Here is a 24,180-nt window from a genome sequence, read left to right as displayed (position 1 = left end):
TTGTTGCATCTCGTCTATATCTTGCTAATAAAACCTTTGGCAAATTTTGTTCTGAATTAGTTAACATTTTAATTTGCAAGTATTTACCTGTCTGGAGAAAAGATAGTAATATTTTCATCTCTTGAAAAAGATGCGAAAATGAACATCTTTAGTGAATCTTTAGTGACTTTAGCAGGTGTGCAGTTTCATGTGTTTAAAACAATGATGAAACAAAATACAGAGCGGAGGTGCAGAACCTGGCAGACTGGTGCGCACGTAACAACTTGTCACTAAACACTTCCAAGACCAAGGAGCTGATTATTGACTTCAGGAGGTCCCATAATGGAGAATATGCCCCAATCTCCATTTACGGGGAAAGTGTGGAGAGAGTGTCCAGCTTTAAGTTTCTGGGCACTCACATTTCAGAGGACCTCACATGGTCCACCAACACTGCTGCGCTGGTCAAGAAGGTACAGCAACGACTGTTCTTCCTGAGGACATTAAAAAAGACTGGTCTGCCCCAACAGCTGCTGACAACCTTCTACTGCTGCACCACAGAGAGCATATTAACGTATGGCATCTCTGTGTGGTATCTCAGCTGCACGGAGGCGGAGAGGCAAGCTCTTCAGCGCGTCGTCCACAGAGCGCAGAGGATTATTGGGACACAGCTACCAGCCTTGGAGGGCATCTACCGCACACGGTGCCTCAGGAAGGCCGTCAGCATCCATAAAGACTCCTCACACCCTTGTAATGGACTGTTCGAACTACTTCCCTCCGGCAGACGTTACAAGGCTTTCTACGCCCGAACCTCTAGACTCAGGAACAGCTTCATTCCCAGAGCTATAGCGGCTCTGAACCGGCCCTGCTGAGCGCCCCCCATAGACTGTCTTCCTCGGATGTTATGTCGCACAGACACATCTGCACTTTAGTCTGTGAACTGTTTTGACTGTTTACTGTTCTTTTTACAATCCATGTTCTCAGGACATCTAAATCCAAAATGTATTATTTATTTATGTTATAACATCGGTTGGAAGCTGCATACCAAATCTCGTTGCGCTTATGTGCAATGACAATAAAATATATTATTATTATTATTATTATATATTTTTAAATGCACAATTAATCAGAATTTGTTAAAGAATTAAAAATGTACTGGCACAAGAAATTGATTTACTCTAAGTGGGAGCAAGTTTAAATATACAAACGAGTTTTCCTTAAGTATAAATCTTGAAATTGAGAGGTAAACAATTGACTAATTTTGTTTCAGTCTAACACGTGTTCATGTTATTTGTTTTTTTCTGTGATTCAGGTCAGCATCGATCATTGGGTTCAAATGTTTCCAAAGTTCGTAGTCTGAAACTGGACACTAGTATTTGGAGTAATGAACTTGTTGAGGTAAGAAAACCAGAGAAGTTAAAATAAAATTGCTTCTATCCTTATAAATGAGATTTATTATTAAAAATTAGCGCATACTTGGACCAATAAGCTGCCTTTTTCTGGCTGATCCCAGCCTTGTTTTTCTTCAGATATCATTTCTTGAGAAATAGGGATTCGGTTGACCATATCATCTATCATATTTTATTTAATTTTGAGCTAATGTATGAGCATAAACTATGATGGTCATGGGGATGTGAGAGCAATAACTAGTTTGCATGGTGATTCCTTTGTGCTGTCTTCTTAGTTTGGCAGTCATACAGCATCACTTCAAGCCTTTTCCCATTTGAAAGCTTCTAACTTTTATTAATTTAGTTTCACGACAGAGAATTTGATATCATTCAGCCTTAATAATAGCTTTAGGAATGACCTGTGATATCTTTCCAAAGACTTGTTCATCAGTGTTACCCTGCAATTAAATTAATGATTCTTATGGATAAAAAAGGTTTAGAGGGAGAGTAGAAACAAAGAGCTTCAGATGCTGGAGTCACGCAGCATGTCAGGCAATATCTGGAGAACATTGCAGGTGACGTTTTGGGTCGAGACCCTTCTTCAGGGGGAATATGGATAAAACAGGCAAATCGGACTGGCTTAGATTACCTCCAAGTTTAAGAATGGTGTCTTCTCATCAAACATTAGACTCTTGAATCACCCTGCACAACTCTCACTGGAGGTCCAATGGGTCTGTTTCCCTGCTATATGACTATTATTTTTCCTGTGTGTTTGACTTTACCATGACAGCAGTCAACTTCAATACCTCTTTACAACATGTTCATGGTTTTAATGTTCATCATAAGCTCAGACCTACAGTGCCCTCCATAATGTTTGGGACAAAGATCCATCATTTATTTATTTGCCTCTGTACTCCACAATTTGAGATTTGTAATAGAAAAAATCATACGTGGTTAAAGTGCACATTGTTAGATTTGAATAAAGGCCATTTTTATACATTTTGGTTTAACGTGATGACGTATGACGCGCGGTGTTTTTTCAAGTGTTGCAACATTTTTTTGTTGCCGCTGGATTTTGAAATGTTCAAAATCTTTTGGCGACACTGATATGATGCCAGCAAAATCGCCAAGTGGGACAGGCTCTTAAATATTACTCTTCCTAATATTACTCTTCCCTCCTGACTAGTTTTGAATTCGCCTGTCGTAGTTTTGTAGACTTTCAGTGAGATGTTTGCAAATTGTTTAATCAACAGAGTTAACGAGTATAAATTGCAATAATCGACCATTGGACTCCTGCATATATATTTTTTGGAAAATGGGAACAAAAAATGTCCAAGGTAACAGTGAATAAGTCAAGTCAAGTCTAGTTTAGTATTGTGATAACTTAGTTCTTACCCAATGACTTCCTGATTATAGCTGCACCAAAAGTCATGATTGTTTTGTGATTCATAAATGAAAGTGCTTTTATTTTGCAATAACAATACATGATGTGAAATGAGTTTTGGTGGTTGTGATCCAATTCCTAGCAGGTGCCCACAACACAATCTTGGCACCAATTCAATACTCTTTTGTACTCTGTTAGGCACAAAGTCACTCTCATGTCAAAAATAAAACTATCAAGAAAATGCTCCTTATAATTGAAGTGAATATAATGTTCACCTATGGGGCATTGTTGAATTAAATGTCAAATCCATACGATGTTAGAGTCACAGTGTCCGCTTGAACATGTGCATATCATACAACTGCTATTTTAAGGTAAATGGAATTTAGTTCACTGGATTTTTGTTGCTGTAAAATGAAAGTGATTGATGTTCTCATTCCACATCAACCTCCATTGTTTCCACTGGTTTGATACTGGTCAGAGAAACAATATTACTGGAAATATTGAAACATCCTAAACTGCTTTACGGTTGTATTTTCTAACAAATTTTGAAATGAAGTTGCAAAAGGAGATATTAAGGCAGGTGAATTTACGCCTAGTCAGAAGCAGGGTTTAAGGAATGCCTGAGAGATGGATGGAGGATGAACATGAAGGTACAAGTGAGTAACTTTGGGACAAAGCAACAGACTCTCACATGACCTCAAGTTTATAGAATACAAAACCATCAGGTTTTCAACATCAGTGCAGTCCATAAGCCATAGAAGCAGAATTCAGCCCATGGAGTCTACTCTGCCATTTAACACAGCTGATCTATTTTTCCCTCTCAACCCCGTTTTCCTGCCTTCTCCCCAATCAATCTCTGCTTTAAAAAAAAAATGGAGAAACATATTTTGGATCAAATGATGTTGCACAGGCAAAGGAGATAGATAGTCTCTCTAGACTGTCTGGAACCTCAGCTTGACACCAAGATTGTAAACAGTCTGATTTAGTGTGAGACCATTGTCAGGGAGAAGGATGATGTTGTATCTGAGGAATGGCGTTTGCAGCCAAGTCTAAAGGTGATGTATGAGGTATTCTCATTATTTCTTTTGGAGAAAATTTCTGCCCAGGTTAATTAAATAATTTGACTATTTCAGATTCAGTGGATGGGTTGATAGAGGTAGTGGTGTTGGAAAGCAAGTTGTCAGCTGCATACAAATGGGATTGAATTGATTTTGTATAATAACGCTGAAGGATAGCACATGTTTGAGAAGGATGCCAACTGTAGATCCTGATAGTATTGACGAGGGAGAGGGAAGATAAGCCAAATACAGGATGAAAATGTTAGTGGCTGAGTGCTTTGGATGCAAGTGAATGATGGCGGAGAGGCGCTGGAGCTTGCGAATATCAGCAATCAGGGCGTGGAGAAAGGCTTCCTTGGTTATTAACTTAAGCTGCCATTTGTGACTTTGAAAAGATCAGTGAAAGGCACAGAAGCCTGATCTGCACAGATTTGGTTGTGGAGTTTAAGAGATGGGAAATATAGTTTTGGGAACTTCCTGCTGCTGATAATACTCTGAGACTCTACCGGAGGCATGGTTACAGATTTAAGAAGCGGCCGATTCGGAAACTCCAAGGCGCAAGTGTTTTCCGATCAGTTCCGACGCCGGAGTTTCGATCATCCCGGCGGACGGGCCTGTACATCGGGCCGTCCATAGCGGCGATTGCAGAGGGTTCAAAGGCCCCGACTATGATGTAAATGTAATGTAATATGTAATGTAAATGCCAGTGACCTTAAGGAAGACATTACATGGTGTCAGAAGTGGGATAGAAGCCTAACCAGCAGGACAGCGACGGTGTCAACTTACCTGGAACGTTTTCCAGGGCTGTGCAGCCACCACCGACTTCGGGTGAGTTCCAGGGCCATGTGGCTCACGGCCAGGCCCAGTGGCCGCCACCGACGTCGGGTGAGGGCCTGGTACCGTGTAGTCCATGGACAGGTCTGGCGACCGCCACCGAGGTCAGCCGAGTCTCCAGTCAGCCGGGAGCAGAGTCAGCCCGGCTGTGGGCAGAAGGGGCCCAGCCGCGTGAGAGAAGTGGACCGGCTGAGTGAGAAAGCCCGTTCACGAGAGACGGCAGCCGCAATAACAGCCGCCGCCGCCGCCATGTTCGAGAGATTCAAGTAGCCCTGCGGAGCGAGCAGCACGACCCGAGCAACAGTTTAAAGACACTAAGGGACAAATGCAGAGAGTAAAAGTTAAGAAGCCAAGAAGTACAGATAATTTGCCGAAAATTCAAATGCAAAGAAGTAAAAGTTAAGAAGTGAAGAAGTAAAAGCCAAGAGTTATTATGCAAGAAATTGAAAGAACAAAAATAGTTTGTATTGACTGTTTAGTATTGACTACGTTTTTTTGTTTAAAGGGGGAGTCCGCCTCCTAGATGGAGCAAGTCTACGAGACCAGGCGGAGAGTAAGTTCCGGATAGAGACGTCTAGTCCAGGATAGACCCCTGTGTAGCCATGGATAGACCCCTGTGTAGCCGTGGATAGACACCTGTGTAGCCATGGATGGACCACCTGTAGCCAGGCCTGTAGACAAACCTGGACAGAGGAGCCAGTCTCCCAGAGGTGAGAAACCTGGACAGAGGAGCCAGTCTCCCAGAAGCCAGAAATAGTCTCCCAGAAGGGGCAAGTCCCCAGAAGACACGATGCGCCGAGATGCAGTGAGAGGCAGGAGCCAGTCTCCCAGTCACAATAAAAGGCAACGAGACAGGCCCTTTGTTAGAGTTTCTAGAGTTTGAGTTTAAAGTGAAAAACAGCAGCACTCTTAATTGAGTCTAGTGTAAATCCTTATGTGGATATTAGGGGGAGATGTGATGTAATTAAAGTGAAGGGGGAGATGTGATGTATATGTAAAGTAATTTATAATGTAAATGCCAGTGCCCCTTGAGGCCAAAAGCAGAAGCTGGCAAATGTACCTGTGCCTCGTGACTGAGGTCAAGTGACCTTCTGGAAGTTTCAGTAATTGCAGATTAAACCTATCCTACAAGATGTCGGACATGTATTCATTGTGTTAGCCACAACAAGGTCTTACAGAAGACATTACACCGAACACGGGTGAACAAAGCGGAAGATGACTGAACTTTATTGCCTTCCATTACAGTGGGAAACGTTGATTCCGCTGTGGTGGATGTTTATGTTAAACTCTATCGTGTATTGTGTTCTTTATATTTGTATGGCTGTAAGGTAACTCAAATTTCACTGTACCAATTGGTGCATGTGACAATAAATGTGAACTTGAAGTCTGGTCTGGCAGTAGACTTCCTTCAAACGTTCATGTGGTCAAATTTTTTGCTGGCACCCAGTTTACAAGGAATGTCAGCATTTAACAACGATGCTACTGCTTTGCTTCACTGAAAGGTTAGTTATCCAGCTACAGGTACAGAATGAGGAAGTGCAGGCATACCTTTCCAAATTTCCTAACAGACTAAGATATCACAAGAAAATTATCTTATGTAAAAGACACAACAATTTCTGCACCTTGAACTTTACTTTGGAAATTCAGCAGTGTTTTCTATTCTGTTTAATACAATACAATGTTGAATTTATTTTCCCGTTGAGTATAACATCCCAAACTTTACCACATACGCAACTGGTTAAAATGCACCCAAAAGCAATGTGCATTTCTGACAACGTAAATATCATCATGAATCCGTGAATAGGAAGATGAGGTTAAAAATAAATCAGAGGGGAGCTGAAAACAAAGAGCAGATACTGTGAGCACAAAACGCAAGATACTGCAGATGCTGGAATCTTGAGCAAAACACAAATCAACGTATCTATCGATACAAGTTAGGTTTAATGTTTTTCTGTTGACCTATGTGTTTGATGATTTTGGAAAAAATGACTGAAATGTTATAGATGATAGACAGCAAGTGCAGGAGTAGGCCACTCGGCCCTTCGAGACAGCAATGTGATCATGGCTGATCATCCCCAATTAGTACCCCGTTCCTGCCTTCTCCCCATATCCCCTGACTCTGCTATCTTTAAAAGCCCAATCTAGCTCTCTCTTGAAACTGGCCGCTCTGTGTGATAAACTGTTCCCTCGTCTCCATTCTAAATGGCTTAGCCCTTATTCTTAAACTGTGGCCCTTGGTTCTGGAATCCCCCAACATCGGGAACATGTTTCCTGCCTCTAGCGTGTCCAAACCCTTAATAATCTTATATGTTTCAAAAAGATATCCTCTCATCCTTCTAAACTGCAGAGTATACAAGCCCAGCCGCTCCATTCTCTCAGCATATGACAGTCCCGCCATCCCGGGAATTAACCTTGTAAACCTACGCTGCACTCCCTCAATAGCAAGAATGTCATTCTTCAAATTAGGGGACAAAAACTGCACACAATACTCCAGGTGTGGTCTCACTAATTTTGAAATCACTGAATGGAGTTTTCCATTATGGCATGGGTATAACATAAATAATAAGGATTGGCAGCAGCTTAAACATCCTGTGGTAAAACCATCTGTAAATTTACCCAAGTGTATAACTGAAGTGGATTAAATATTGACCATCCCACAACCCACAACCTTGGACACAACCCATCCCACAACCCTTGCTGAAGTTTGCAGTTACAGCAATTATGCTTATTTACATATAGACCTGGTCAAAAAAGAAAAACTAGGTCCACCAATTGACTTTAGTTTATTGTTGTCACGTGTACCGGGATACAGTGAAAAGCTTTGGTGCGCATGCTATCCAGTCAGAGAAAAGCCTATACATGAATACAATCAATCTATCCACAGTTTACAAAGGTTCAAAGGTAAAACATTTAGTGCAAGATGTTGAAGTCCAGTAAAGTCCTATTAAAGATAATTAAATGTTTCCAATGAGGTAGATGGGAGGTCACGACTGCACTCTAGCTTATGAGAGCAGAATTCAGTTGCCTAATAACAGCTGGGAAGAAAGTGCACCTGAATCTGGTGGTGTTTCAGAAAGAACTGCAGATGCTGGAAAAAATCGAAGGTAGACAAAATTGCTGGAGAAACTCAGCGGCTGAGACAGCATCTATGGAGAGAAGGAAGGTAGTCTGAAGAAGGGTTTCGACTCGAAACATCGCCACAGTCTGAAGAAGGGTCTCGACCCGAAACGCCGTCTGTTCCTTCTCTCCATAGATGCTGCCTCACCCATTGAGTTTCTCCAGCATTTTTGTCTACCTCTGAATCTGGAGGTATGGGTTTTCAAACTTCTGTATCTCCCGCCCCTTGGGAGAGGGGAGAAGAATTTTGATGCAAAAGTATTTAATAAGTGCAAACTTAAATGTTGAAATTTTAAAATGATTGAAAATGTTTGTTCCAAAGAGAATGACTGCATCCTTTGGTTGAATTGCAGCTCTTCATTGTGTTGGGAAATAAAATGGTCAACAGCTTTTGGGCAGCAAATCTCAAACCAAGAGAAGAGCTGGATATGGATGCTCCACCAAACCAACGTCTGGAATTCATCACGCAAAAATACAAAGAGGGAAAATTTCGTAAAAGACTCTCATCATTTCTAACACAGGAAGACCTTAACAAGGTAAGTGGAATGTATATAAAAATGCTGAAGAAACTCAGCGGGCGAGGCAGCATCTATGGAGCGAAAGAATAGGTGACGTTTCGGGTAAGGACCCTTCTTCAGAAGGTAAGTGGAATGTTCAGTGAAATACTGTCTTCTCAGTTTTTATGCCTTTGATCAATATTGTTTATTTTAAACAAAGCAAGTGTTTTGTGGGCAAAAGATAAAACAGAATTAATACTCCCGAGTTGATTATGACCCCTATTTCCCGTCAAATTAACCAAAAAATCCTTGGATATTTAAAATATGAAATATAAACAAAAGATGATGGGAATACACAGCAGGTCAGGCTGCTTCTCTGCAGGACAAACAGTCAACGTTTCAGGTGGATGATCTTTCATCAATACAGAGCTGAATAGTTAACTGTGTTTTTCCACAGATGCTGCATGATCTGTTGAGTGTTTCCAGCGTTTCATGTTTTTGCTGTAATGATTTCAGCGACCTCATAAATATGTTGAAGGTACACAAAAATGCTGGAGAAACTCAGCGGGTGCAGCAGCATCTATGGAGTGAAGGAAGTAGGCGACGTTTCGGGCCAAAACCCTTCTTCAGACCGATGGGGGGTGGGGGGGAGAAGGAAGGAAAAAGGGAGGAGGAGGAGCCCGAGGGCGGGGGGATGGGAGGAGACAGCTCGAGGGTTAAGGAAGGGGAGGAGACAGCAAGGGCTAGCAAAATTGGGAGAATTCAACGTTCATGCCATCCGGACGCAAGCAACCCAGGCGGAATATGAGGTGCTGTTCCTCCAATTTCCGGTGTTGCTCACTCTGGCAATGGAGGAGACCCAGGACAGAGAGGTCGGATTGGGAATGGGAGGGGGAGTTGAAGTGCTGAGCCACCGGGAGTTCAGGTAGGTTATTGCGGACTGAGCGGAGGTGTTCGGCGAAACGATCGCCCAACCTCCGCTTAGTCTCCCTGATGTAAATCAGCTGACATCTAGAGCAGCGGATTCAGTAGATGAGGTTGGAGGAGATACAGGTGAACCTTTGTCGCACCTGGAACGACTGCTTGGGTCCTTGAATGGAGTCGAGGGGGGAGGTGAAGGGACAGGTGTTGCATTTCTTGCGGTTGCAACGGAAAGTGCCCGGGGAGGGGGTGGTACGGGAGGGAAGGGAAGAATTGACAAGGGAGTTGCGGAGGGAGCGGTTTGTTTGGATCCTTGGATGGAGTCGAGGGAGAGGTAAAGGGACAGGTGTTAAACCTCCTGTGGTTGCAGGGGAAAGTACCTGGGGAGGGGGTGGTTTGCGTGGGAAGGCATGAGTTGAACAGGGAGTATCGGAGGGAAAGGTCTCTGCGGAAAGCAGAAAGCGGTGGAGATGGGAAGTTGTGGCCAGTAGTGGGATCCTGTTGTTATTTTGTAAATATATATAAATACTAGACCAAGTGCAGACCCGTTGGGTCTGTTCCCCCAACGTGCGGTTGTGGGGGGGGGGGGGGGATGCGGCATGCAGCATCACACACACTAACTATCCCCCCCCCCCCCCGCACTCACGCTAATTACCCCCCTTGCTATTATAATAATATTATTAATTTGCTCCTTTTACCCCATAACCACCCTATCTACTGACGCATAGCCCCCAACTTGCAGTCACATCTAGAGAGGGGGGGGGGGGGGGCGGGGGTAGAGAGTGAGGGCAGAGAGAGAAGGGGCAGAGACAGAGACAGAGACACAGAGAGAGGGGCAAGAGGGAGAGGCGGGTGGAGAGGAGGAGAAGAGGGAGGGTGGGTGAGGGGGGAAAGGTGGGGGAGGAGGGGAGGAGAGAGAGAGAGAAAGGGAGGGAGACGGGGGGATAGAGAGAAAGATAGAGGGATAGGGAGAGAGAGAGGTGGGGAGAGAGAGGAGGGGAGAGAGAGAGAGAGTGCCTTTTTACTTCAACCCAAACCCCCCAAACAACCATTTGCAGGCAGTGCTTTTTTACTTCAAACTAACCATATTTTCATTTTCAAACCACATTAAGGGAACTTACTCACAGTTGTGTAGACATTTGTTCAGTGTAATTCAGAGCACAGAGTGACCTCCATCTTGCAGACTGATTGAGGCACACCACTTCTTGGTTTTATAGTCCCTCCCCCTCCCTCCAGCAGGGGCAGCAGAGAGAATGGTGAATGTTTTAAAAACATTAATTTCTCTCTGATTTTCATCGATGGGAAAAATACTCTGGTCCAGGAAGGCAGACGTGGGCTCTGATCGAGGTGGTAAAAAATGACGGCCGTAGGTGGCGGCGTTCTCTCGGAAATCGCAGCACAGTGGGCCAAAAGCGGTCAAGATCAGACTTTTAGTAATATAGATGTTGTTATTTTGCTCCCCAAAATATATGTGATAGTCTGACATTACTGCATGTGAGTGAATTGTCAGAGTGTGCTTCTCTATATAAATTCATTTTCTCTCATTCATTACATTTACAATCTAGAGACAATATTTTGAAAGACATTCTCTTTCAGAACTATGACATTTCAACAAGTTATATTGGTATCACTTCTCTTACTGAAGTGGAAGATATTGCTTTCAAGTAGCTTTTGTAATATTCATTCATCTTTTTCTCCATTAGCTTTAAAACTAGTGTTGGATGTAAACATTCTTCTAAGGATTGACAAAGTTGAAGATGAAATCAAGTATTTGCAACATGGCAAATGCTGCATAAAACGTCCATGCACCCATTTTACTCATTGAATATAAACTGCTCAACCCAATATTTGCTGCAGTTTTGAGCTTTTCATTCTGAACAAAGTCACTTACGTCATGCACATCACTTGCTCTTGATTAGACTAAGTGTTGTTTTCATCCCTGCCGGTGAGTTTGTTCTATCACAAAGTTCACCAAACCTCAGTGGTGGATAATCAATTTTGGAACGGCTATGAGAAGCAAACCAGATTTGTATTATTAAATTTCAACCCAAAGCATTTAAGGAAGAAAGAAAACAAAGTTTTTATAAGCATCAGATATGGATTTTTCATGTTGTCATGATAGTGATATTTAAGAATATGAGTATTGAGTATTTTGCAAGATGATTAAAAAGGGTTCATAGGAAAATTTTGAGCTAATGAAAGATAAAATATTTGAATCTGCTTCAGATTTTGAGGTTAAAACGAGCAAAATAAATAAGAGGATATCAGTAGAAGTTATATATTAGTCTTTAAGACAGCATTCAGTAAGATACACAACAGTTATTAAATGAAGGAAAGACACAATGCTGGAGTAACAGAGGGTCGGGCAGTATCCCTGGTGAACATGGATAGGTGAAGTTTCGAGTTGGGTAAAGGAACCTCGAAAGAAAGAGATTAGTTAAAACAAATGTAAGTCCCTTGCAGTCAGAAACAGGTGAGTTGATCATTGGGAACAAGGATATGCGGACCAATTGAATAACTACTTTGGTTCCGTCTTCACTAAGGAAGACATAAATAATCTGCCGGAAATAGCAGGGGACCGCGGGTCAAAGGAGTTGGAGGAATTGAGTGAAATCCAGGTTAGCCGGGAAGTGGTGTTGGGTAAATTGAATGGATTAAAGGCCGATAAATCCCCAGGGCCAGATAGGCTGCATCCCAGAGTACTTAAGGAAGTAGCTCCAGAAATAGTGGATGCATTAGTAATAATCTTTCAAAACTCTTTAGATTCTGGAGTAGTTCCTGAGGATTGGCGGGTAGCAAACGTAACCCCACTTTTTAAGAAGGGAGGGAGAGAGAAAACGGGGAATTACACACCAGTTAGTTTAACATCGGTAGTGGGGAAACTGCTAGAGTCAGTTATTAAAGATGGGATAGCAGCACATTTGGAAAGTGGTGAAATCATTGGACAAAGTCAGCATGGATTTACAAAAGGTAAATCATGTCTGACGAATCTTATAGAATTTTTCGAGGATGTAACTAGTAGCGTGGATAGGGGAGAACCAGTGGATGTGTATCTGGACTTCCAGAAGGCTTTCGACAAGGTCCCACATAAGAGATTAGTATACAAACTTAAAGCACACTGGCATTGAGGGTTCAGTATTGATGTGGATAGAGAACTGGCTGGCAAACAGGAAGCAAAGAGTAGGAGTAAACGGGTCCTTTTCACAATGGCAGGCAGTGACTAGTGGGGTACCGCAAGGCTCAGTGCTGGTACCCCAGCTATTTACAATATATATTAATGATCTGGATGAGGGAATTGAAGGCAATATCTCCAAGTTTGCGGATGACACTAAGCTGGGGGGCAGTGTTAGCTGTGAGGAGGATGCTAGGAGACTGCAAGGTGACTTGGATAGGCTGGGTGAGTGGGCAAATGTTTGGCAGATGCAGTATAATGTGGATAAATGTGAGGTTATCCATTTTGGTGGCAAAAACAGGAAAGCAGACTATTATCTAAATGGTGGCCGACTAGGAAAAGGGGAGATGCAGCGAGACCTGGGTGTCATGGTACACCAGTCATTGAAAGTAGGCATGCAGGTGCAGCAGGCAGTGAAGAAAGCGAATGGTATGTTATCTTTCATAGCAAAAGGATTTGAGTATAGGAGCAGGGAGGTTCTACTGCAGTTGTACAGGGTCTTGGTGAGACCACACCTGGAATATTGCGTACAGTTTTGGTCTCCAAATCTGAGGAAGGACATTATTGCCATAGAGGGAGTGCAGAGAAGGTTCACCAGACTGATTCCTGGGATGTCAGGACTGTCTTATGAAGAAAGACTGGATAGACTTGGTTTATACTCTCTAGAATTTAGGAGATTGAGAGGGGATCTTATAGAAACTTATAAAATTCTTAAGGGGTTGGACAGGCTAGATGCAGGAAGATTGCTCCCGATGTTGGGGAAGTCCAGGACAAGGGGTCACAGCTTAAGGATAAGGGGGAAATCCTTAAAAACCGAGATGAGAAGAACTTTTTTCACACAGAGAGTGGTGAATCTCTGGAACTCTCTGCCACAGAGGGTAGTTGAGGCCAGTTCATTGGCTATATTTAAGAGGGAGTTAGATGTGGCCCTTGTGGCTAAGGGGATCAGAGGGTATGGAGAGAAGGCAGGTACGGGATACTGAGTTGGATGATCAGCCATGATCATATTGAATGGCGGTGCAGGCTCGAAGGGCCGAATGGCCTACTCCTGCACCTAATTTCTATGTTTCTATGTTTCTATTTCACTGTATTAAATTCCATCAGCTATTCTTCAGCCCACCTGCCCGACCGATCAAGATCCTACTGCAATTTTTGTCAACCATCTTCACTATCTACAGCACCACCCACTTTAGTGTCATCTGCAAACTTGCTAATCATGCATGTCAACCATTGTGATCAAAATCATTGATATAGATAGCAAACAGCAATGGATCAGCACCGAAAGCTGAGGCTCACTACTCGTCACAGGCTTCCAGTCCAAAAAGCAACCTCCCACCTCCTGCTTTCATAAAGCCAATTTTCTATGCATTCAGCAATCTCTCCTTGGATCCCATGTGATCTAACCTTCCAGATCAGCCTACCATGCAGAAGCTTCTCAAAAGTCTTGCTGAAATCCATACATACAATGTCTACAGCTCTGCCCTCAACCTTTTTGGTCACATGCTCATAAAACTCAATCAGATTCATGAGACACCATCTCCCACAAACAAAACTGTGCTGACTATCCCTTATCAGCCCTTGTCCATCTAAATACATGTGTAGGAAGGAACTGCAGATGCTGGTTTAAATCGATGATTGACACAAAAAGCTGGAGTAACTCAGCGGGACAGGCAGAGACGGAATGGGTGAAGTTTCGGGTCGATTTTCCATCTAAACAAATGTATATCTTATTCATCAGAATACTCTCCAGTAACTTTGAGACCACTGAGGTTGGGGCCACTAGCCTGTAGTTCCCAGGCTTTTCCCAGCAGCTCTTCTTAATAGAGGTACACCATTTGCCACCCTCCCCTAATATGTAAAATAAATCTATTCCTGTCACAAATATATTTGATGATGATCCTCCATAGCCTGTTTGCCAGTCTTCCAGCACCTCGCCCCAATTCAATGTTGACTCATAAATCTCAGCCTGGGTACCTGCATTGTTTTCAGATTGGTAACCCTGCCTGAGGAAGGATATACTTGTGACAGAAGGAACGCAACAAAGATTCACCCGATTGATACTAGAATTGCAATTCATCAGGGGGAGATTAGGCAGACTAAATTTACACTCTCTTAAGTTTATTAAAAAAAAAGATGTGATCTCATTGAAATATATAGAAATATTATGGAGCTTGACAGATAAGCAGATACAATCCTACCTGGACTGACTAGAACTTGGAATCAAAATAATGTTTTTACTTTTCATGATTGAGATGAGCAGTCTTAAAGAAGACAGTTCTTAAAGACAGTTCTTGAAGAAGACAGCTCTTAAAGAAGACAGTTCTTAAAGAAGACAGTGAATCTTGGTAATTTTCTGCACTTGAGGGCTCTAAAGTCTCCACTACTGAGCAAAGTTTGGGATCCAACAGAATTGTAAATACTTGGAAAATCAAGAAATATAGTTTTAGCTTAGAGACATAAAAAATAGCAGCAGGAATTGGCTGTTAGACCCTTCGTGTCTGATTGCATCATTCAGTACAATTTATGGATGATCTTTTACCACAATGGCACTTACTTGCACTAATCCCATATCCTTTGATTCCCCTAATATCCAAAACAAATATTTTCCTGTCACAAATATATTTGATGACTGATCCTGCATAGTCAGTGTGCGTAGGGCATTACAATGATTTGTGATACTCTAGTTGAACAAATTTATTCTCATCTATGCCATTAATGCCCAACCTCTTTTTTTGTTTTGATACTGTGACCCCTGGCAACATTCATCCTCTTGTGCCCCTTAAGAATTTGGTATGTTTCAATGAAATCACCTCATTCTTCTAAATTTAAAAGTAAACTGGTAAGCTAGCAGTAAGCTCACCTCTCATTCAATCCTGCCCTTCCCATCTTCTAACATCGCCGGAATCAATCTTCTAAATATTGGCTTTACTATTTATACAGTAAATTTATTTGTTCTCAAACGTGAAAACCACCTGCATGCAATACACAAGATTATATCTCACCAGGAGTCTGCTCCGTTGTACAGTAAGATCATGGCTTTTATTTTATTTTAGCAGTCAGGAAATTGGCTTGCAATGTAGACCAAAAGAACATTTGATTCCTTAACCCTTGCAGAAATTTGTAAGAACAATTCTTCCAAAATATGTTTGCATGATCTTGCTGTATAATGCTTTACAAAGGAGCAGACCCAAATGGCTGGACAGAAAAAAGGTCATTTTTAGATTGTCAGAAATTCTTCAACAACTGCAGATTTTTGTTGTGAGTGATACTGCCATTATTAAACCACATGTACAGTTTGTACTGGTGCTCTGTTGAGTCATGTAGTGGTCATCGGTCCTCGGACTGTCTTTGATTGGATTTCATTGGCTTTACCTTGCACTAAATGTTATTCTCTTATCTATACACTGTAAATGGCTCGATTGTAATCATGTCATGTCTTTTCGCTGACTGCTTAGCACGCAACAAAAGTTTTTCACTGTACCTCGGTACATGTGACTATAAACTAAACAAAACTGCCTGCAGAGTTGACATTAACTTCAGTCTGTAATTGTGCCATTCCATGCCTTGGTCACTATAATGTGCTCTACCTTTTTGTACAAACAGGCTTTATGTCAAGCTGTTGTGAAACAAGATATCTTGGAGACTCTATCGCTTGTTTTTAGTGGGGCGGATGTCATGTGTGCAACAGGAGAAGCAGCTCATTGTACCCCTTACCTGTTAGCACAGAAAGCTGGCCAACGACTGCAAATGGAGTTTCTGTTTCACAATAAACTCTCAGGTAAAACACGTATAGGTGTTTGAAGATTGTATCCGCTACTCTTTGTAATGCAGGAACTGTTAGATAATGTTCAGAATTGTCCTTTCATTTGACTTTGCGAGGGCCAGCAATATTATTATTTATGAATAGATTCGAACTAAAGAATTTGTGAATGTTTGGGGAATTTCTGCATGTGAAATGTGGTCTGAGAGAAGACAGCTTTACTCACAGGTGTGATTCATCCAGCATATCGTTTGAAGTTATTGAAGTTTTCAGAGGTAACAGCCCTGTGAAGAAGAAAAGCAAGCATGTGTAAACCTACATGGAATTCAAATTTCTTAAGGCATCTGTACAATTTGATGCTTTTGTTAATTGGAATGCACTGCCTTTAATTTGACAAGAGTGAGGGAGAAGCCACATTTCCTTGTGCAAAACAGGCTGAGCTTTAAGAAGGCGTCTGTTAGATATCATTGGTACACAACAGTGCAGGAGAAACTCAGCGGGTGCAGTAGCATCTATGGAGCGAAGGAAATAGGCAACATTTCGGGCCAAAACCCTTCTTCAGACTGATGGGGGGATATTATTGCCTTTTTCAAATTAAATTAATGTCAGGACGATTTAAATTTTACTTAAAAAATAAGATTTAAACACTTATGCTATAACAAAACAACCTGTAAAATATGGAGAAGGTATGGAGGTGTTTAACAGTCAGTGCTGTATTTTCCATAGCGCACTGTATCCATGCTGAGTAAAACCACCAAGACCAGGCTGGTTTGATATTTCATAGGTGGGCATCTCAAAACCAACCATGCGAGTACCACTCTTTGATCAGTGTTGAGAAACTGGTCTTGGGCCAAACAGTATTCCATATGGAATCGCGAAGCTTCGATGAACGGTTGTAAAATCCTGAAGCATGAGAAATAAAGCTTTTGTCATAAAACCTATTCAACGGGCAAAATATTTGACTGGTGTTGTAAACCCACCAATAGAAATGACTTTATAAAATCATATTCCTTATTTGTACCAGTCCTGACTGTTTGATTTCTGTTCTTAGCACTTCCAAAGATTGATTCATTGTCTGAGGCTGGCACTCATTCTACTAATTCATCGTCTACCTTTCTCTGTGGATTCCTGTACAAGGCTGTTAACACTACCAAAACAGTAACTGAGAAAAGGTTGAAGGAAGGTGAGTTATCCATCAATAATTGTACTGCCATGTAACATGCAACTCGCTTGCTTAATGAGAGATCGTTATTTGAGCTTAACTGCAGCCAAATGTCGAGGAGCTCAATAACCTAAATGATATCCATCCTGGGAGAATGCGACTCAAATTTCTTATTAGTATGATTGTATTGCTAATATTGTCAATTTAACCATATTGTACTGATTGCATTGTGTTCTCTTGCCAATATGCTGTGTTGGCCTGCCTTCACCTCTGCCTCCATCTGCGATTTAATTTCTATAATGTATCTTTAATCAAATCCAATTTGTGATATCAACATTAGCCTTTGTTATCTGAGCTTAACTTGCCATCCACAGTTTTCATCCAATACAGATTCAGATCTTGATTAAAAAAGAATAGGGTAGCTGCGTGCAGTTACAACAAAATCCCCATTTAACTTTGTTTCTCCTTTTCGAAGGCAACGGTGATACTTACTTGTGTCCATTCCCCTTCCATTGTGCATGCACTTTATTATATTAGACTAGATTAGATTAATTTATTATCATAAACATAACATTTCCTGGTCACACAAATAGTAGTTATTGATTTAGGACACTTTTTTGGGGGTATTCCTTGGTGTTCTAACTGGCATTGATAGATCCAATTATTACAGTTCTGATCGCTCCCATGCAGGAAGGAGATGAAACTTTGGAAAAGATGCAGCGGTGATTTACCAAAAAGATGTTTACCAAAAAGGATTGTTTTCTCTGGAATGCCAAAGGTTGAGGGGAGACCTAATGGAAGCACATACAATTATGGAAGGCATAGATATGGTCAAAACTTTTTTCCCTGGATGGAAACATCAATGTTATGGTACATAGCTTTAAGGTGATATGGGCAAAGTTTAAAGGAGATGTGTGGGGCTATTTTTTTTTTTGTACAGAGGGTGGTGGGTACATGGAACATGCTGCTAGGGGTGGTGGTGTAGGCCGATACGATACTGGTGTTTAAGAGACTTTTGGACAGACACATAAATATGCAGGGAATGGTTTGATCTAGATCATGTGGTGGCAGATAAGAATTTGTTTTGGATATTCAGCACAGACATTGTGGGCCAAAGGGACTGTCCCTGTGTTGTTTTGTTCTTAGTTCATTAAAAATATTGTTACGACCATTGTTCGCAAGGGATGTGGTATTAATGAAGGCTGGAAACCTTTGCTTTGTCTCAGACTTTTCTGTCTACTTATTTTTGGAAAGATGATCCTTGCATTATTCCCAAGTACTTTAAAATGATGCGCACATATATCTGCAAATTGTTTCCATAGCAACAAATGAATCAAGGAACGATTGCTGCTTTGTTCTCCCAGAAGTGATTAGAATCCACAGTTCAGAAAATGTTGCCACCCACTTCATTTTTCTCTTTAAACAAAGCTTTTTTCATATCAAGCTATGTTCAAAGACAAATGGAGAATTACTACCAGAAATGTTCCCTTGAATCTGTTGAATTTTACATTGAATTTTAATGCTTTCTGATTATAGAGAGAGTTCGATTTAGCTCATAGGGGTAAAGGATTCAAGGGATATGGGGAAAAAACAGGAACGGGGGTACTGATTTTAGATGATCTTCAAGCATCCACTGATGGCCTCCAAAGCCTTCTGTGGCAAACAATTCCACAGATTCACCACCCTCTGACAAAAGAAATGTCTCCTCATCTTCCTAAACGAACGTCCTTTAATTCTGAGGCAATGACCTCTAGTCCTAGACTCTCCCACTAATGGGACTCTCCACATCCACTCCAAGCCTTTAACTATTCTGTATGTTTCAATTATGCACCCCCCACCCCCACCCCCTATTTCTTCTAAACTCCAGCAAGTACAGGCCCAGTGCTGACAAACGCTCATCATAGGCTAATCTACTAATTCCTGGGATTATTCTTGTAAACCTCCGTTGGATCCACTCCAGAGCCAGCACATCCTTCCTCAGATATGGTGCCCACAATTCTTCACTACATTCCAAATGCAGCTTTACCAGCGCCTTATAGATCCTCAACATCCCTGCTTATGTACACGAGCCCTCTTGAAATAAATGCTAGCATTGAGTTTGCCTTCTTTACTCTCAATTCGACATGCAGATTAACGTTTTGGGAATCCTGCACCAGCACTCCCAAGTCCATATGCAAAACCGATTTCTGGATCCTCACCCCATCTAGAAAATAGTCTATGCCTTTATTCCTTTTACCAAAATGCATGACTCCACACTCGGCTACACTATATTCCATCTGCCACTTCTCTGGCCACCCTCCCAACCTGTCCAAGCCCTTCAGATTCAGATTCAGATTCAGATTCAGATTCAATTTTAATTGTCATTGTCAGTGTACAGTACAGAGACAACGAAATGCATTTAGCATCTCCCTGGAAGAGCGACATAGCAAATGATTTAAATAAATAATAATAAGCTTTTTCTACGCTCCCGGCCCTTCCACCTATTTTTGTATCATCCGCAAACTTTGCCACAAAGCCTTCAATCCCCTCATCCAAATCATTAATATACGACATGAAGAGTAGCGGCCCCAGCACCGACCCTTGCGGAACTCCGCTAGTCACTGGCAGCCAACCAGAAAAAGCCCCCTTTGTTGCCACTCTTTGGCTGCCATCCAGCCTACCTGCTATCCATGCTAGTATTTCCCCTTTGATACCGTGGGCTCTCACCTTCCTAAGCAGCCTAATGTGTGGCACCTTATCAAAAGCTTACTGAAAATCTAGGTAAACAACATCTACTGACTCACCTTTGTCTGTCCTGCTATTTACTTCTTCAAAGAATTCCAGCAAATTTGTCAAGCGGGACCTCCCCTCCACATAGCCATGCTGACTTCAGCCTAATTTATTGTGAACTTCTAAGTTCTATGTAACCTCATCCTTTATAATGGACTCTAAAATCTTACCAACCACCAAAGTCAGACTAACCGGCCTATTATTCCCACTATTCTGCCTTGCTCCCCATTGAGTGAACCATTGAGACATGGTGGGCATGTGAGTGGCCATGCTGCTTCTCTGGCTGTGCTTAATAGAGTTGCTTGCTTTACATGGCCCACTCTGTTTCTCCGTTCATGGAATCAAGTAGGAGCAAAGCCAATGTGCGTCAACCTGAACACTTAAACAGAGTACAAAAGTGAGTAGATAATGTTTTGTGATGTATCTCAAAGCATTCAATTCTGTACAATTTAAAAATATTCCCATGCATTTGAATTTCTCAGCCACTAAAACACAGTCATCTAATTCATTTAATCTTCCCATTACACTGATTTCAGATTATACCTATTTTCTGGAATCAGTCTCCAAGAGGAAATCAGCAGGCTATAAACTACTAATGGTTCTTAGCACTGAATATTTCAGAGAAACAGTGCTTCCACATTATTTCAAGCAAGCATTTTCAGTCTTCGGCTAACATCACATTTGTATAATGGTTTGCTGATGGGAGCTTCCCGCACATTTTGTTGTGGCATCTGGTGTTCCAGTTCACATCGGGTCAGGCAGAGTTTAGTTTCCTGTCCAGCTCATGGCAGACTTCCTCATCCTCATGCAAGGAGCAGTGTCTCCTTCCAAGCAAGTGTAACATTTTCGCAAGACCCCTGATCTTTCAAAATATCTGTTTCCTTGGTTCACACTACTTGTGGCATGTTCTACGTTGATCACTCTATATCTCCGATTTGCTTCCATCTCACGTGTTTTTTGGTCTGAGGCTGTGATCTGAGATGATCCTTCGGAATGGAGGATGACTTCCACTCTTGTCATGTGGGCACTGAGGCAAATTATGAGATCAATGTGGGACCATGCACTTTGGTACAGATAGGCCTCGGGTGCCTTGGGGAGTGGATGGGTAGGTAGGTGAGGAGGTGGTGTGCTCCTTCCATCATTGGCTTTGGGTGCTCCCAATACATGGGCATGAGACTCTTAATGGCCTCCCAGAGTATGGTCTTCATTTTAAATGGACATGGGCCAGAAGCTTCCAGGAGTCATTGGGAATGTTGCTTTTTTTTCCAGGAAAGCTTTGAGCATATCCTTGAATCGATTCTTGGATCTACCTAATGATGTCTCCCAATGACAGGGCTAGGAATGGAGTGGCTATTTAGACGTCTTCTGTTGGGAATGTGAAAGACAATGTCAGGATTAACAAATCAATATCAATGGATTGGGAGTATTTTACAGGGACATGACTGTGGTAACTTCTGTGGCGCTTTAACTTCTGTGCAGAAGGCAGTTCATGTTTCAGAAGCATAGAGAAGAGCAGAGATCAGCTGCCTGGGATTCATAAGTTTTGAGGTTGTGATCATTGGATGCTGACACATTGACAGCAATGAATTTACTGTCTGCGGCCATTGTTGTCCGGAACTATAGAGGAGTTTTGCTTTGCACACATTCAGTCTAAGTGCTGTCCGTTCATATGCTTTAGTGAGCACGTCTCCTTAAACGTGGAACATGGCCTCTTGTGGATGAGTGGCATCTGCCTACAGCTTCTCGACCTCTGAATCTGGGGTAACCTTGGATTTGGATTGGAGGCAAGACAGATTGAACTGTTTCTCATTTGTTCTGTAGGTTATTAGAGGTGAGGTGCAATATTGCAACAAGAAATTATTGAAAAATGTTTCAGATCGATTTGCAGCTTTATTTGCTGTACAGCCATTTGGTTACGATTGTGGTTCTTTGTCATCAGAAAATAAATGACATATTTTCTCATCAATGATGCATCAGATCAGTCGCTTTCCTTCAAACATTAGGACAATGTCATAAATCATGAAGTCATGGCATTTTGGCTGTTACTGGTGTGCTGATTATTCACATACATTGCCTATTTCATGACATGCCCTGACGATGTTAATCGAATGCTACATTACGCCACTGTAGAGGTCATGCTCTTGGGGAAAATTTGTCATTTGGAAAAATGATGAGGTTCTCTCATGCAGCTGCTGGCTTTACAAGGGGATATTCTTAAAGAGCAAAGCGGAGTGCTGAAGTAACTCAGAGGGTCAGGCAGCATCTGGGGAAGGAATAGGTAGGTGATGTTTCTGATCGGAGCCCTTTTCAGAATGAACATCCCGATCCAAAATGTCATCTATCCATTCCTCCACAGATGCTGCCTGACCTGCTGAGTGCCTCCAGCTCAAAGTCCAGCATCTGCTGCTTCTTGTGTCTTGATATTTTTAAAGAATCCGTCTCGACCAGCAGCTCATTCTGATACTTGCTGTTGGCATTGGTGAGCTGCTGGTGGGTTTATTATAAATATCCCCCGAAGATGTTTGAAGTGATCTAGTGAAATAGGAGTTCCTAGCTGTGGTCATCTTCTTCGCCAAAGGCAGAATATGCTTGTCAGATATATCAGACTAAAGGAAACAGTGTAGCTCTTGGCTGCCTCCATGACAAAGTGGAGCTTACAAGGAAAAATCTTCTCCAATCTCCCCAGGTAGCTCTGCTTGATCTGAAGAGAGGAGTGTACATAGTTCACATGTACAAGTTACCTGCATTCTGCCTCTGCATTTCTTTGCCCTCTTACTGCAGAGCAAGCTGAGAGAGGAGGAGGGAAAAAAGGCATATAGACATCTCCCTTCAGCAATAATCGTGATTGCAGCAATTGAATTGTAAATGTTTAAAAGCATTGACACAAACATGCAGCAGGTGAAACAAATTACATCGGTTAAATCCATCTGAACTTCTCTGAAGTGCCAGTTCTGATTAATTGCTTAAGTCCTAGAATGCGGTTTTTGAAAAAGGAAAAATGTGTCACTGTTTGAAGTTGCTTGACTCCTCCATTTTAATACATTAAAAAAAACCTTATTAAATATAAGCAATTCTTCTCCTTGATTGCCAGAGTTTCGACTCCAGCGGCTCAAGGTTTCTGCTTTGACTGGTCCCAATGTCTCCTATAGCTGACTATTGAAGGTTTTATTTTGCAGGAAACATCACAGCCTCCAGTCTTTACTATAGTGTTACAACTGCAGGAAATTAATCTATCTTGTCACAATTTACCAGAAAATTGTAACAGGTGTTTTGTCATGTTCTTGTAACTTTCAGTAAAACTGGTTTCCACAGTGATTATGTCCACGGGCCAAAGTCTTTCTTATGATGGTATGGAATGTAATTTCACAAAGTAATCTTTCACGGCTCTCCCAATTGTTAGGAACTGATTCATTGTTTGTTCTTCTGTTCAGTGACATTGAACGGACATTTGAACGTCGCCAGTGGCGCGAAACAAAAAAAAGATTTGTTCATTCTCGCCCAGTATTTCCATTCTATTTGAAAAATACTGGCAGCTTTTACCAGAACATTATTTTCAGATAGATGTATATTCCAAAATCAAGTTGCTACTAATGTTTTAGCATTTTGAATCACAGGTGCACATATCACTTTTTGGTATTAGCTAGTTTTAGCTGGAATGTTGCCCTCCAATTTTTTTTTAAATTAATTATTCAAAGGATGTCAGCTTCTCAGGCTGAGCCAGCGTTGAATTGCCCATCCCTAACTGTCCTTGAAAAGAGGGTGATGCTAAGCTGCTTTCTTGAACTGCTGCTTTCATTGAGGTGTTTGGGAGAGAGCTAGAATTTTTACTGGGCGACAGTGAAGGAACGGCGATATATTTCCAACTCGGGATGGTGTATGGGTCAGTGGGCAATTTCCAATCTTCCTTCTCGTGCATCTCATGCTTCTGCTGCCCTTGTCCTTCCAGCTGGTGGAGGTCATAGTTTGGCAGGTGCTGTTTAAGGAGTGTTGGTGAATTGCTGCAGTGCATCTTGCAGATGGTAAATTCGCTGCTACTGTAAGTCATTGGTAGAGTGAGTGAATGGCTGTGGAGGGGATGCCCATCTAATGAGCTGCTATGTCCTGTGTGGTGTTGAGCTCCTTTCAGTGTTGCGAAAGATGCA

At 41.9% G+C, this 24,180-nt stretch overlaps 1 protein-coding gene across 1 annotated transcript in view; it reads left to right on the top strand.

The window, feature by feature from the left end:
- Positions 1-24,180, top strand: part of arap2 (ArfGAP with RhoGAP domain, ankyrin repeat and PH domain 2) — a 343,820-nt gene that overhangs the window by 178,819 nt on the left and 140,821 nt on the right. Inside the window, exons 12-15 of the mRNA XM_033033190.1 lie at positions 1,289-1,374; positions 8,111-8,293; positions 15,951-16,125; positions 17,159-17,290. Of these exons, the coding sequence (XP_032889081.1) occupies positions 1,289-1,374; positions 8,111-8,293; positions 15,951-16,125; positions 17,159-17,290 (576 nt within the window). The remainder of the gene's footprint in view (positions 1-1,288; positions 1,375-8,110; positions 8,294-15,950; positions 16,126-17,158; positions 17,291-24,180) is intronic.

The sequence above is a fragment of the Amblyraja radiata genome, chromosome 1 (genome assembly GCF_010909765.2).
Source record: "Amblyraja radiata isolate CabotCenter1 chromosome 1, sAmbRad1.1.pri, whole genome shotgun sequence".
NCBI lineage: Eukaryota > Metazoa > Chordata > Chondrichthyes > Rajiformes > Rajidae > Amblyraja > Amblyraja radiata.
Note: the sequence above shows the minus strand (reverse complement) of the source record. Positions and strands in the feature narration are given on the sequence as shown.